The sequence below is a fragment of the Adiantum capillus-veneris genome, chromosome 8, assembly GCF_014529385.1.
Source record: "Adiantum capillus-veneris isolate H3 chromosome 8, ASM1452938v2, whole genome shotgun sequence".
In the NCBI taxonomy this organism is placed as follows: Eukaryota; Viridiplantae; Streptophyta; class Polypodiopsida; order Polypodiales; family Pteridaceae; genus Adiantum; species Adiantum capillus-veneris.
The window spans coordinates 168,929,121-168,945,327 of NC_140938.1; the positions used below are offsets into that span (position 1 = coordinate 168,929,121).

The 16,207-nt window shown below is 46.2% G+C and overlaps 1 protein-coding gene across 1 annotated transcript in view; it reads right to left on the reverse strand.

The window, feature by feature from the left end:
- The window catches only part of LOC147453323 (putative protein phosphatase 2C 80), an 89,183-nt gene that overhangs the window by 61,470 nt on the left and 11,506 nt on the right, over positions 1–16,207 (reverse strand). Inside the window, exon 2 of the mRNA XM_086518726.1 lies at positions 6,203–6,465. Coding sequence (XP_086374852.1) covers positions 6,203–6,465 — 263 coding nt within the window. The remainder of the gene's footprint in view (positions 1–6,202; positions 6,466–16,207) is intronic.

A 16,207-nucleotide genomic window follows, 5' to 3' on the forward strand; every position in this document is an offset into this window, starting at 1 on the left:
TGGGACAGCGCGCACAAACTCCCCCACCTCCCGCCCATTTGCTGCTGTGACAGCGCGCCCGTAGATTTTCAGCCCGCCCATCTGCTGCTGTGACAGCGAGCCCGTAGATTTTCAGCCCGCAGGTACATACGGCAAAATTGCAAAAGTTCAAAACACAGGAGGAATTCCTACAGGAGCTTTCAATCTCGGCCTTTCCGGATTTTTCCGAATTTTCGCATTCTCAAAATCCTGTACTTTCAGACCTGCAGGGATTTATTTGCAAGGAATTTGGAAACTGCAGAGCTCACAGATATTGCAAATTGACACATACAGAAAGCAAACACATGCCATGTAGGCTGAATGGGGAAACATATGTATGCATAATGCGGTGCGTATAGGTTGCTCTCTCCTCTCTCTCAGAAAGTGAAACAAATAAGGCAAGACAAATGGCGGCGCACTACATGGTCACAAGCAAGAGGATGACAGCCATTGAAAAGGAGTTGAAAGAATGCAAAGCCCACATGGATGAGTGGAAGAAAGAGAAGAATTTAATTCTCGAATGGAAAAAGAGGGAGGAACAGGCGAGGGAACTAGAACGCAAGGAGTTCCGGGATGAAATTCAAGCTTTAAAAAGTAGCATCTCAGCCCTTCGGGAGGAACTCGACGAAACCAAAGAGGGAAGACGCCTTGAAGATGGGGAAATTCAGCCATCAATGATTGACGAGCTGAATAGTATACGAGCACAAGTCAAAGAAATAAAGGAGGAAGGAGAAATGAAGACCTCATGGGTGGAGGTTCTCTCCAAAACGCAAAAGAAAATGGACGAGGCTGAAAAATGGATTGAAGTTGTCAAGAAGGGAAAGGGCAAGGAAATTCCGACTACACCCGACATCATCAACAAAACACTAGAAGAGGAACAACGAAGAAGGGTACGCGCTCTACACGTGAGAGTGACCGGCCTAAAAGATTCAGATATGGTGGACCAAGAGGTGAAGAGCCTCATGTCCATGATGGGGGTGGAGAAGCCCTCGCACACACAAGCTTGGAGAGTGGGCAAGAAGAGTGAAGGTAATGGGGAGAGTTCAAAAGGACGGGCTCTCATTTTGCGCTTTCCCTCCATGGAAGAAAAGAAAGACTTTTTAAAGAAGAGGCCAACCCTCAAGAAAACAGGTATCTTTTTAGGAGATGATCTTACGCTCTCACAGCTTGCACATATGAGAGAGGTCATGCCAGAGATTATAGCAGCAAGGGAGAAGGGGAAGTTAGCTTTCTACAGAAATGGACGAGTAGTGATTACAGAGCACCGCTCTACATGACGGTGCGAGACCTATGGGACCACTCTCAGGATGGCAGTTTGGAAATGTAATGGTTCGTATAGACTTGATGTGGGGGCCTTTGAGGATAGCTTCAGAGACAGAGACATTGTTTTCTACTCAGAGACTCATCAGGCTCCAGGACAGTTGATGCCGCACATATCAGGATACAGATGGGAGACAGCTTGTAGGACATGCACCAGAACTGCGCATGGGACTAGAGGATCAGGAGGTGTAGCAGTTCTTTTCAGAGAGGAGCTCCAACCACTATTGCACATAGTTCGGAGAGATGATCAGGCCAGATACTTGTGGGTGAGGCTGAGGGCAGAGACTGGACGTTTCTTGTACATCGCCATATGCTATTTTCCTCCCAGCACTTCAGTATATGCTTCACCCAGAGGACAGTCTCCTTACTCTGTACTTGATGATGATATCTGGGAGTTCTCCAGAGATGGAGACATCATACTCCTGGGGGATTTCAATGCCCGTACAGGCAGCTCACAGACAGTCTTCTATGACACATCAGAGGAGATGCTTAGAGAGCTAGAGCCAGAGGAGTTGGGACTTGAGAGATGCTCACACGACAGAGAGCATACAGAGTATGGGAGATACCTGAGAGAGTTGACGACTACTCACAGTTTAGCCATACTGAATGGCTTAACGACTTTCCCATTGTCTACAGGTTTTACTTGTTTTCCACATAGACATGGGTCCAGCACTGTAGACTATGTTCTGACACATCCGAGCTTTATATCTCACATTCAGGATTTCACAGTGGGGTCCAGGCCAGTTGGGATAGCAGTAGATCATGCACTTTTAACATTATCAGTCTCCTTTGAGTACAATACATCTCAGGCCTCACGGGGTGGTGGACATACACGCTATACTTTTACACCAAAGACTGACTCAGTCTATGTAGAGGAGATACATAGGCTTTTATGCACATCAGAGCCAGTATACACAATGGAGGAGATCACATCTATGCTGACAGTGACATTACATGGGGCAGCGACAGAGGCATATCCACACACTCAGCCTGGGCACAGACGTCGTTCTGGGCACATGCCTCAGAACAACTGGTATGATGAGGAGTGTCGACAGAGGAGAGCTCAGATACAGCGGGACCTGACATTGGGAGTGATCACCTATAGACAGTCTCGCATTGCTACACGACGACTAGTGCGGCGGAAGAAGCGAGCTTTCTTGGTCTAGATGGAGCAAGATTTATATCAGCTCTTCCTTAGTAGAGATTCAGGAGAGGCTTGGCGTCTATTCCATGAGAAGTCTCCCCCACCAGTGATTACTTCTACAGAGATATGGGGGCAGTATGCAACATCTTTATACACTGTACCTGGACAACCACCATTACCAGACCCACCACAGCCATGTCCGGCTACGAGCACCTTCTTTACCACTGAGATGGTACAGGAGGCCATTGACAGGATGAAGACCAGACGGGCACAGGATCATGAGGGTTTGGCAGCAGAGCACATTATACATGCTGGGGATTTGTTGGCAGAGATGCTTGCACGGCTATTCAACCGTGTCATGTGTGAGGGTCTCCCTGAGTCTTGGAGATTATCTACTATTGTACCTATCTTCAAGACAGGTGACCCCACAGTGCCGGGGAATTACCGTACTATCATGGTAGGACACACATTGGCACGGTTATATGCATCCATCCTCGAGCATAGGCTGAGCAGTTGGGCAGAGATTATGGGCATACGAGCACCTGGGCAGGCTGGTTTCAGAAGGGGTTTCTCCACACTAGATCATGTCTTTACACTCAGAGCTATCATTGAGGAGGGTCGAGCACATGGTAGACGGATATACTGCAGCTTTGTGGATTTTCGCAAAGCCTTTGACACAGTGCCGAGGGCCAGATTGATGCACCGGCTTATGGAATTGGGGGTACCCACAGAGCTGATGTGGGGGATCATGGCATTGTACAGTTCAGTGATGGGTCATGTACGCACATCAGAGGGGATATCCGACATAGTTCACTCCACCATCGGAGTGAAACAGGGATGCCCACTGTCCTCTACTTTATTTGGTATGTATGTTGATGGGGTCTCTGATTATATTGACAGAGGAGGAGATAGAGGTGCTCAGCTTGCAGGGACATGGATCCCTCTTTTATTGTATGCTGACGATATCGTGCTGATATCTGAATCGCCAGAGGGTATGCAGAGACATTTGGACGCATTGCATAGTTTTGCAGAGGATAGTGGATTGTCTGTCAACCTTGGTAAAACCAAGGTCATGGTATTTAATACCACGCCACAGTGGGTTAGGAGATCAGCACCTACTTTCACATATGGACAGGACAGTATGGAGTACACTGATGCATACACATATCTTGGGGTGGTCTTTAGTGGACCGAGGTTCACACTGAAAGTGGCAGCAGACACTAGATTGACTCGTGCCTATGCAGCCCTAGGTGGTTTAGAGAGGATTTGTTCGCAAGTTCAGTTCCAGGAACCTCGAACAAAGCTCTGGCTTTTCGATACTTTGGTCGCTTCAGTTATGCACTACGCGGTTCAGGTTTGGGGACCGTCTATTGGCAGTGCTGGATGGACTAATATGGAGAGACCCCTGATATCTATGATTTCTAGGCTGATTAGAGCCAAGGCCTCAGTCCCACATGACATCATACGAGCGGAGCTGGCTGCCCCACCTATGGAGGTTGAGGCACTCACCAGGTCAGTATCATTTGTACACAGCTTATGGGACACCACCAGGGACAGGTATGCCAGGCTTGCTCTCGAGTCATCCAGACAGCTGGCATTACAGGGAGATACATCATGTTGGTATGCACAGATGAGCACATGGTTTCAGAGGCATGGTTTCAGCATGGACAGGCTGCCCCCTTTCCAGTATTCTCTTGATGCACCATCCTTGGCTCTTACACCGATGGAGACTACTAGACTCATTCGGCAGGATCTTATCCAGCTTGATAGCAAGAGGACATGGATAGAACCATCACGGGAGTTGGGTACGAAGAGGGTTTTCTATAGAGAACATCTTCTTCAACTCACGACAGACGGATTTGTCACACGGCCCAGTTACATGGACACACATCTATCTCATAGGTTACGATGTGCTATTGGCCAGATTCGCACATCTTCACACCAGCTTGGGATTGAGACAGGTAGATTCAGAGGCATACCAGCAGACAGTAGGATATGTCAGTTATGCCATGCAGAGCCAGAGACAGAGTTTCACTACATATGTCGATGCACAGTCTACTATGAGATACGGGGACGCTTTCATTGTCTATTCAGAGATGGTTTTGACTCGTTAGACAGAGTCATGAGATACCAGGATCAAAGATGTCTCGGATTATTCCTACTTGAGATTCAGAGACATAGAGACGCTCTATTGAATGGGCAAAGACAGAGACAGTCCCAGAGACGCATCTCAGATTTCTTCAGTCTGAGTACCACAGAGTCAGAGGGGACACCACCACCAGAGAGCTCGGTTCCCACCCATACACACATCAGCGGTACTCTCATTGATCGAGCTATAGAGTTAGGGAGATCGAGACGACCGCGACTGAGGAGGGGAGCCACGCAGCACCGGCGGAGATTGCGGCAGAGGATCCACAGGATTCTAGCACGACACCCACAATGTCGATCAGGATAGGCTTCATGCTACTGCTATATTGTATCATGGTGACACTGATCCCCACTTTGTACCTTTATGGCATGATACCATTGCTCAGCCTACCAGCCACCCATAGGAGTCGGTAGAACTCCTATCAGTTCTTTGTTTGTAGTTTTCTTGTTTGTACCCAGACTTGGTACTAGACTCATCATTGTAATCAGTTGGTCTCATAGGTCATTTTGGCCTCTTGTAGACGTTAATATATCATTTCATTTCATTTCATTTCTCTCTCTCTCTCTCTCTCTCTCTCTCTCTCTCTCTCTCTCTCTCTCTCTCTTGCAGGCAGTAGATAAATGCGCGCTGAGCACAGTTAGGGTTTCGGGCAGTTAGGGTTTCGGGCTGTTAGGGTTTCGCACAGTTAGGGTTTCGCAGTGTTCAGTTTTCGCACAGTTAGGGTTCGCGCAGGCAGCAGCAGGTACGCACAGGCTGCAGGCGACTTTTAGGGTTCGCGCAGGCAGCGCAGGCAGGCAGCTGTCTGCAGGGTCGCGCATGGCAGCAGGGCAGAATCGCGCAGCAGGGCAGATGGTGTTTCACGCGCAGGCAGGGCAGATGCAGGTCGCGGCAGGGCAGCAAGCAAGTCGCGCGATTCTCTCTCTCTCTCTCTCTCTCTCTCTCTCTCTCTCTCTCTCTCTCTCTCTCTCTCTCTCTCTCTCTCTCTCTATCTATCTATCTATCTATCTATCTATATATATATACCCCCTTACTTGACCCAGGTTGTTAATAGCCAAATTGCAAAACATGTTGACTTGCTCGTTAGTTTGTGGTGCATTAGGTTCATAGTATATAATATGCTATGTTTGCAAGCTTGAAACTCAAAGATGCTAAACTTTAATGAAAAGAAAAATGACACACACACACATGTAAGTGTATGTATGTGTGTCATGTATATGTATGTATGTATGCATACATATACGTAAAGTACACAGTACAGGCCTCTTGCAAAGAGGACTTTTAGGAACCTAAAGAGCCCAAAAACCATGTTGGTCAGTCAGCCCAGGCACAAGAGGGACAACCAGCAGAGCTGCTCAGAATCATTCTACATATAAGGTGAATATGGAGGAGATGAAGTGAACCAGAACAATAAAAATGATGAAAGATATGTGTATAATAATATATATATTCGATGAAACACAAACAAAGGAGAACCACAAAATGATGTGCCAAGCTTTTTGAAAACGAGCAACCTGCAGTGTCAATTTCGCATAAAGCTACAATCAGAAAAAATATGATGGAACGAATTCTACCTCTGGACTTGCTTTACTAGTACTGCCCTTGATGGACAATGACTCCAACTGCTCTTCCAATTTGGTATCTTCCACCGAAATTACTTCTGTCCCTTTGTCGTCAATTTTTGCTTCTTTTGTTGTTGATCCATTATGCCTGATATGTGCATCACAAATACCATCGTTGTCTGATTCTGAAATTTTGCCTGCGTCAGCAGTAAGTTCCTCTGAAACTTGATGTCCTGGACTACCAAACACAAACAATATGCTACCATCTGGACATTCTGTACAAAGGGAACCATAAGAAATAATTGTCAAACACGCTATACTTTGGTAGAATATTCTTTTTAAAATAACTCTGAACAGCATTACAAGGATCATAAGTTTGCAGTGTTTTGAAAAAGACAAGAAATAGTCAAAGAAAGTAGGTATGCAAGATTATGAAAGAATAAAAAATGGGGAATTTTTTGAAGATGCTCTCTCTCTCTCTCTCTCTCTCTCTCTCTCTCTCTCTCAAGTGTGGTAGATTGGTTATGCCATTTCCCTCTTGAATAAGAGGTCTTGAGTTCAACTCTCCTCGTCGGCTAGATCTTTAAGGTCTCTTGGGATAGTTTCCTACGACGTTAAAACTCTCTTCTTCTCGGGTGTGTGTGTGGGTGTGAGTGTGTGTGCTAATAAAAGAGGAAAATGGTATAACCTTTCTATCACCCAAGTGTGGTAGATTGGTTATGCCATTTCCCTCTTGAATAACAGGTCTTGAGTTCAACTGTCCTCGTCGGCTAGATCTTTAATGTCTCTTGGGATAGTTTCCTACGACGTTAAAACTCTCTTCTTCTCCTTCTTCTTCTTCTCTCTCAAATACACACCCACTTTTTGTATATGTACCTCTAAGGCTCTTGATACCCACCTTTTACAGCTCTAGTAGTGTTTCTGTTTAGTTAGTTTCTTTCTTTCTTTTTATCCAAACCTTGTATCAACCTCAGCATGATGTAACTCTCGAGTCTCATAGGTCAATATGCCTTCAGAAGACATTAATATAACATTTCATCTCTCTCTCTCTCTCTCTCTCTCTCTCTCTCTCTCCCCTGAGGTAGCATGCGTGTATCAAACAGCACCCATAGGCAGTTCTATAGTTGTCGCCAGCAGGAGGTACAGAGGGTGAGCACGCTGGTAATGTAGAGCAGTCAAGGTGCCACACGTGTCACGTGACACATCCAACCCTGTGTGTCCGTCGACAAGCTACGGCATGACCAGGGTTTAGTCAGTCAAGTCAGTCTAGATTTAGAAGTGATCTGGCACTTTTGTGAGTCTATTCGTAGACCGTGCATGCCCAGTCACTTAATGTAGATGCATATCCTCTGGTTGCACACAACATGATCGTAAGCATTCCCATCATAATCCTTCAGGGGAATTTTCCAATGCATTTAGCCTATTTTACTTATTTTTGACATTTTTCCCTTATTATTTTTAAGTGACTTTTGTTGGAAAGTAGGTAGGGCAAATTGAGTAAGTTTGTATATAAGCAAACCTAAACTAGCACTAAATGGCAGAAGAGGCAACAAGAGCCAAGCTCAGGCAACTTCTCAACAAGACCCCTTGGTGGACTTCCCTCCAAGCAAGACTCAACCCTAGTCTTTTGCATCATCGCCAGCAGATCCTCCCATCCCTAGCGTTTTTGCAAAGTCCCATCGCCGGTAAAACTGCAAACATCAGCGTTTTCAATCCTTGTCGTCAGCAACAGAAACATCATACCTAGCATTTTTGGAGCTTCAGCACCTAGCGTTTCTGGAGATCCTCAGCTAGTGTTTTTGCATCAGATCTTCACCAATACCAACCCTAGCACCTAGCGTTTTTTATCATAGAAGATTCAGCCCTAAAAGTAGCAAAATCAGCCCAGGAAAGACCAACAGTTTTCAGCCCTAAACCTGCAGATTTTCAACGACAAAGACCTACAGAAACAGCCCCCAAAATCAGCGTTTTTGGACTAGCCGCAGATTTCAGCCCATAGCGTTTTTGGACAGCAGATACAAGATTGCAGATTTCAGCCCTAGTGTCGGCCTCATCATCCCCGTCGTCGTCGTCGACATTGGGGTCGGAAAGAAGTTTGTCCAGCAGAGTATTGTCTCGAAGAGTGAGCTCCTGAGAAAGAACGTTGATTCTGACCACCTTGTCCTTGGTAATTACGTTGTGAAGAGCTTGCAGAATTGGAAACTCGATCACCAGGAAGGAAACTTCTGAGTGGGCGCCGATTGTCACCAAGACGCTCAACATAAGCGATTGCAGCATCCAGTGTGGCAGGGTTAAATTTATGGACATCATCTCGCAGGGAAGGCTCAAGTCCGTTGACAAAACTGTGGAGTTTGTCGGAAGGACTGAGTGTCTCTATCTCAAGAGTTAATTTCTGAAACTCTGAGATGTACGCGGCCAAGGAGCCAGTTTGGCTCAGGCGGCGGAGAGAAGACCGGGCGTGGAAATCTGCATTTGCAGGCTCAAAAGCCTTGCAAAGAACGCGCCGGAATTTGTCCCAAGTAGCGGTGATTTTTCCATCTTTGATGCGGCGACGCCACCAAAGGAATGCAGTATCCTTTAGTAGAGAGCTAGCCAAAGCAACTTTCTTGCTTTCAATGAGATCAGTATTTGAAAAGTAAACCTCCATTTTGAAAAGCCAATGGTCCAGCACGCGCTTATCGCGGCGACCGTTGTATGGCTTGGGCAACTTTGCATCTATCTTCTTTTTTTGTGCTATGTTTATTATCTTTCAATTCAGGATTGTCTACCTCTGGTTCTGGAGCGTCGACTTGCTCAGGAACTGACTCTGCTACCGAAGAAACTGAATGGGTAGCTGGCTGCGTCCTCGAAGAAGAAAAGGCTTGCAGGACATCCAAACGTGCGGTCATCGATGCAAGACCGGTGGAGAGGGCCTCCTGGAGGACAAACATCTGTTCTCTGAGGATGGCTATCGGATCTTTTGGTGCAGCACTGCCTGTCTCTGACATTCTGACGGCTCAGAGGAAATATCTCGGAGAAGCTGGAGAGGTGTGGTTGCCGTAAAAGGGTGAAGCTACTGCTGATGCTACGTCCCACTCCTCTAAGAAATCTGGTCCAAGATCCGAATCCTCGATATCTTCCACCTCGTCGATAGGAGGTGTGTCATCTCGCGTCAAAGGCGTGTAGTCCGGAAGCTGTAACTCGCTGTGAATCCGAACTAAAGGCTGCTAGGAAATGATGTCGTTTACTGAATCCACGCGACACTCCGTCAGAGAATAGGCCAAGTGAGGGTACCGGCTCAGTATGTGCTCATAGTGTGGCAAATGAAGAGGCTCGCACGTAACGATGATATGCCACACCACCCAGCCCTGTGAGCGCGATGCATGCCGATGAGTGACATAAACCAGATAATTTTGGGGCAACACTGCTGGTTGTAATGCAGGTACAGGAGCAGGCTCGGGTGCCGGAATGAAGTCGGGAACCTGTCTTTCCTCTGGAACTGGAACTGGAGACGGGGAATCCGAAATGAGAATGACTTCCCGTTCGAATGCGGGTTCCGGTTTGGGTACGGGTTCTGCTTCGGGGGTATCTGGTATAATTATCACTTCGGGAGCTGGAGGAGGATTTTCTGGCAATATTTCTTCGGGTACCTCGTCTATGTACGAGAGAAAATTGACCGAAGGCATCGTCGTCCATGACTCTGAACAAGCCCGCGTGCGCGTCTGTTGATGGCCAGAATTGGTGGCGCTAGGAATTAGCAGAAGAGGGTGCGCTGAATTTCTCTCACGATAGCGCTGTTTTGTCATTGCGCTGGCTGCCGCTGGCCTCTTGGTTTTTTTTTTTGTTTAATTATTCCACAAAGGGGTGCCCAAGGGTGCCCACTTAAAATTAGGTTGGGCGGCCGGCCAAAAATCCTTTTAAGTAAAAGGGTGGCCTTGTTTTAAAATCCAGCGCTGGCTTTTAAATGTAATCCCAAACGATGCGCAGTTGTCTTTTTAAATCGAACGCTGCTGCCTCTTGGAAAAACAGACAGCGCTGCCACGTTTGGGCTGCCGTGAGTGAGGTGCGGGGTGAAGGGAAGGCCTGGAAGCACTGCCTTGTGAAGGGATGGCCTGGAAGCACAAGCTTGCGTCAATTGCGCAAGAAGGAAAAAGTGCAGCTCATCCTGTCCTCGCGAAGAGTCTGGTATTGCAACCGGTACGCCGCAACACTTTCTCTGTCTGCCATCTTCTGCTTATCTTTATGTATGTGTTTGAGAAAAGATTACCTCATGCTGACATGGGTCCTGGCCATCTTTCTTCTGCTTCCATACAACTCCGGGAAGGGGGAGAGTAGCGGCGAGGGTGAGAGGCTCACAACCTTCAGGTCCCGGGAAAAATTTGCTTTGATACCACTGTAAGGATTCTAGTCGCTAATCCTTAATTAAGTACTTAAACTCATGATTAAGACTTAAGAAACTGAAACTGAACTTAGAACAAGACTTAGAAGACTCTGTGTTTGATTGATTGAAAGTGTGATACAAGGGTTCCTTTTATAGGAATTGAATAGTCATCAGTGAAGAGGCATGTCTCTTTGTGAAGAGACATGACTTTAGGCGAAAAGACATCCTTTCGGCGAAGAGCTGCAACCATCGGGTGAAAAGTCGCATCCGTAAGGTGAAGGGGTGTGACGAGTCGTCGAAGGAGTGTGGCTTTTGGCGAAGAGGTATGTCTTTTGGGCGAAGGGGTGTGACCATTCGAGAACAGGAGTCCTCCTGGGTTAGTCACACTTCGCATCTGCATCTGTAATGAATCAAGAAGAGTGTAACAAGTCACAATCGTGACAATTTAGCCTATTTTTCCTATTTTTGGTATTTCCACTTATTATTTTTAAGTGACTTTCCAACAAAAGTAGGTAGGGCAATTTTGCTAAGTTAATATATAAGCAAACCCAAGTTAGCACTAAATGGCAGAAGAGGCAGCAGGAGCTTCCCGCTCAACAGGCAACTTCTCAGCAAGAACCCGCAGTACCCCCCAACCTTGGCGTTTCCCTCTCCTTGCACCTAACGTTTTTCATCTCCATCAGCACCTCCCTCAGGCTTGGGCGTTTTTCAGCTTTGCAGATATTGCCACATGCCACAACCTCAGCGTTTCCACTAGCGTTAGCAGAGGCAGCCCAACGTTTTGGTGTCCAACCCATTCCGCAGCAGAGACAGCCCAGCGTTTTTGGTTTTCAGTCATAAATACAGCAGGTACAGCAGTGTTTTCAGCATTCCCCACAATAGCAGATTTAGCCCTTGAAGCATTGCAGAAGACCCCCATTTTCAGCCCTCGAAAACACAGCCAAAACAGTCATTTTCAGCCACCCGACACAGCCCAAAGATTTGCAGATTTTCAGCAGTTAGAAGACCACAGATTTCAGCCCTAAAGTCGTCGTCGTCGTCACTGTCGTCGTCATCGGCATAGTCCAAAGTTGCATACGTCCATTGCATCCGCATTGTACCACTTTGTACAATCAATTAAGTAGACCACTCTCACCGACGAGAGTGGGGCCTTCGGAGGAGGGTTTTACAACGTCTCTAGTGTCGTATCTCCCTTCTCTCTATCTCTCAGTCTCATACACTTGCACGCACAGTGTCCATTCACTTTGTTTGTGATCATAGCACTTTCCATTAAGAACGGAAGGCTCTCCCTTCCATAAGAACTAAAAGGAACCTTGAGCACAGTTCGGAGCACTCATCATGAGCAAAGCGCAAACAATCATTCCACTGCACCTAGCACTATACTACTACATCTACTTCTCATACAGTATCTAAATCTCCTCCCAAGAAAAAAACTCCTACTACTTCCCCACATAATACTAAAGAGAAGCCACAGTTCAAGAGGGATAACCGCAGACGTCACCGCAAGATGCGGATTTTCAAATCCGGTTCCTCGTGAACTTAAGAACCAAAGACTTCAGTGTATGGTCATTACCTGAAGCGGAATGGATACTTCGCATGGAGGTGATGAGCATGGCAGTGGCGACGAAGAATTTTTCCCACCAAGAGGTTTTTTTGACCCTCCCCCTTCCCCATCTACGCCAAGGATTGCACCAAATCCTATGGAGGCTTTGGTCAAATCGATGATGGACATGATGTTACATCAAGAAGCGCGATGGGATACCTTGGAGCGTGAGCGCCAAGAAAGAAAGGAATCCATGGAACGAGATCGCCAAGAACGACAGGCATCCTTGGATCGCGAGCGTGAGCAATCGCGCTTGGCAGCTAAGGAACGAAAAGAAAGAAAAGCAGAAAGAAAGGCAGCCATTGAGCGTGAGCGTGAGCAAGCGCGCTTGGCAGCCAAAGAAAGGCACGCAGCTATTGAGCGTGAGCGTGAGCAAGCGCGCTTGGCGGCCGAAGCAAGAAAGGAGGCGGCCGAAGAGAGACGAGCGGCTTTGGAGGCAAAGCGTGAGGCGCAGAGAGACCAACGCATGCAAGAGTTGGTCCAACAGGCTATCACCTCGAAATCCGAGCCGGCCAAAGATGTTGGTAGTTCCTCAAGTGGCACAAGCCGAGATTCATACTCCAACAACCCCGTCACAGAGAAGATCACGTTCAGTAAGTATGATGGTAAGATGGATGCTACGATTATTCATTCTTGGTTGCATCAATTTAATGCTTATTTTGCGACAACTAAGAAGACAGGAAATAGCAAGGTTTTTTAACGGCAGCCATGTACCTTGCCGGTGATGCCATTAATTGGTACCACGCATGGCAAGAGGCACAGTTGACCGCGCATCTAGAGGAAGCCGAGCAAGGCGCGCCCCTTTCTTTCAATTGGGCGGACTTCCAAGACAAGCTCAAGGCGCGGTTTATGCCACCACAGCACCTAGCACGGTTGAAAGACGATTGGCGCAGTCTCAAGCAAAATGGTCTGTCAGTTATGTTTTTCTCTAATCAGGTTTTGTAGCTCGGTACCCAATTACGCAAATCGGAGGATGAGCGCAAAGAGGCTTTCCTTTTTGGGTTGGACAAATATATCAAGTTTGATGTAAAAGTCTTCGACCCTGCGGATCTCAACAAGGCGGTAGCAATTGCTCTCTCCCAAGAGATGAAGCACAACAAGGGGAAGCCTAAGGAAAACAAGACTTCTCCAAGTACCACTCAGACTTCTCAGAACCCTCTGAATAGTAAGAACGGTAAGAATGGTAAAAATGGTAACACTTCTAACCAATCTTCATCTAGTCTCTAAGAAAAGAACTCTCCAAATGAACCTAAAGGGTAAAGCTAACACAATTGCTAAACCTAAGCTCACTCCATATGAAAAGGCAGAAAAAGGAATTTTAGGAGGATACATCGCGTCGCAAGAGCAAAGCATTTATTCTAAGGAATGTCGTTGTTTTCATTGTCACATCAAGGGTCACATAAAAAGAACATATCCTAAGCTTGACTCTAACGAATCTAAAGAACCCACTTCCTCTGTCAATGCAATAAATGAGAACACGAGTGACTTAAGTTTCTCATGATCCTCCCATTGATGAGTCTCTCATTAAGTGTTATGGTCATGTGAAGGGTCAGCATTTTGTCATATTGTTTAACCCAGGCAGTATGCATGATTTGATTAGTGACTCTCTTGTCGAAAGAGCCCGCTTGGAGGTTAGCAAGACATTTCCTTTCGAGGTGTCAGGCTTCTCTCCCGGTATGGACTCTCTTATCACGCATGAGTGCCTTGATGTTTTGTTCACTGTTCAACAAGCGTCCTTTCGCAGAAAATTTGTAATCTCTCCTCTTTCAAGATGTGATGTGCTTTTGGGCATTCGATGGTTTCGTGAGCATAACCCTCTCATTGATTGGGCGGAAAATACGTTCACTTTCAATGCCAAAAGTGACTCTCCCATTGTCATTCGTGGGGAGCAAGTTATTCGTTCTTCATCTCTCATTTCTAATGTGCAGGTGAAGATTGAAAAGACTCAGGAGAAGGAGACTCTCTCAGTCTTGTGTTCTCCAAAGCATGACACACATGATTTGCATGATAATGATAAGCATGATGATTTGCATGATAAAGATGTGATTATTCACGAGCATGATGATTTGCAGGATAAAGATGTGATTGTTCACAAGTACGATGGTTTAGTTGATACTTTGTCTAGTGAAGCTAACCTCATTGCAGATTCAATCAATCACGAAGAACCGATCTTGGCCCTTGAGTCGAGGTCCAAAGAACCCCCACAGGAAGTATTATGTATTCGGATGATTAGTCAGCACGCATTGTTCAAGTATTTCATTCGTGATGCTTTCCTGTATTTTAGTCACCCTCCTTATGTGATTCCTTTTCACAGGCATGCCATATTGTATGATGAGCACGATTCACTCATGAATGAGCACGGATGTATGCGGATTACTCATGAAAAGATGACATGTTTGCATTCAAGGAATTCACATTCCATGTCTCTTCCTTGGCATGACACAGTTTCCAAAAGAGCACAAGAAGGATTGAGCATCAAGCATCGGCATTTCCATTGTGTTTTGCCACAGTTAATTGATTTAGATTAAAAAGTCAAGATTCAACCCCATTGTTTGCGTGTGTTTGATGAACGGATTGGCACTCCGTCACTTTGTTCTTCTGCATTGCATGCATAGTTTTTTCGAAGAAATAGTATTTTTCCAGTCACTTTACATGGAATGGGTATGTTCATGTTTTTGTGTTGGAAGTGGTTTCAGGAATTTTCGACCTCGGAGATTCTTGAAGAAGGTAGACACATGACTATAGACGAAGTTGAAGCATTGAAGGAGCCACAGATGACTTTGTGTCATTTCCAGCACGGCCCAGAGAAGCAAGCGTTGCAGACCTTTATGAAGTTCAAGTACCACGCATCGGAGTGGCCCGGCGAAGAGTCCTTTCCAGGATTCCAAACGCTGTTGACAATTTCCCTCGACGCCATACAGTTCAGTACCAGTACCTCACTTTGAAAAGGAGGGGATGTCACGTGCACATCTAACCCTATGTGTACGTGGATAAGCTACTTCATGACAAGCGTTTAGTTCAGTTCAGTTAGCTTAGCTAGGAAGTGTTCTGGCACTTTTGTGAGTGTTCGCAACCGTGCATGTCCAGGTACTTAGAGTAGATGCATATCCTTTGGTTGCACACAGCATGATCATCAGCATTACTATCAGATTCCATCAGGAGCATTTTACAGTTCAAAGAACCTATTTCCCTATTTTAGCCATTTTTCACTTATTACTTCTAAGTGACTTTTGTTGGGAAACTGGGTTGTCACGTGACACATTCCAACCCTATGTGTCCGTGGACAAGCTACACCATAGCAGGGTTTCCGTCAAGTCCAGTCAAGTTAGATTAGAAGTGATCTGACACTTTTGTGAGTCTATTCGTAGACCGTGCATGCCCAGTCACTCAATGTAGATGCATATCCTCTGGTTGCACCTTGCATAAGCATAAGCATTTCCATCAGATTCCATCAGAGTCAGTTTGGGGATTTTTCAGATGACTTTATCCCATTTTTCCCTATTTTTGACATTTTTTCACTTATTTATTAAGTGACTTTTGTTGGGTACTCAGTAGGGCAAATTGGGTAAGTTAATATATAAACAAACCCAAGTTAGCACAAATTGGCAGATGAGCCAAGGAGCACAGCAGGCTACCAAGCAACAAGTGTTCCCTCCCTCTCTCAGCAAGACCCTCTCCAAGCATCTTGGTGAGGCCCATTTCCCCCGCATCATCCTCAACTTGGGATCGCCCATTCCTCTGGCTGCCTTAGCGTTTTTCCTCCCATGCAGAGATCGCCAGCAAGCAGTGAGAGCTAGCGTTTTTGCCTTGGTCAGATCAGCGTTTTTAGCAACCACTAACACCACACAAACCTCAGCCAATTCAGCGTTTTCATCAAGCAATTTGCAGCAGATCACCATAGCCGGGTAAGGAGTTATTAAGCACTTGAAAACCTGCAAATTTCAGCAAGAAACCCTCTGCTGTCCCAGCGTTTTTCAGCAAGGAACTTCTCCCCGAAAACGCAGCCAAGAAGCAGATGACAGCAGCGTTTTTCATCACCTTTTCGATCCCGACA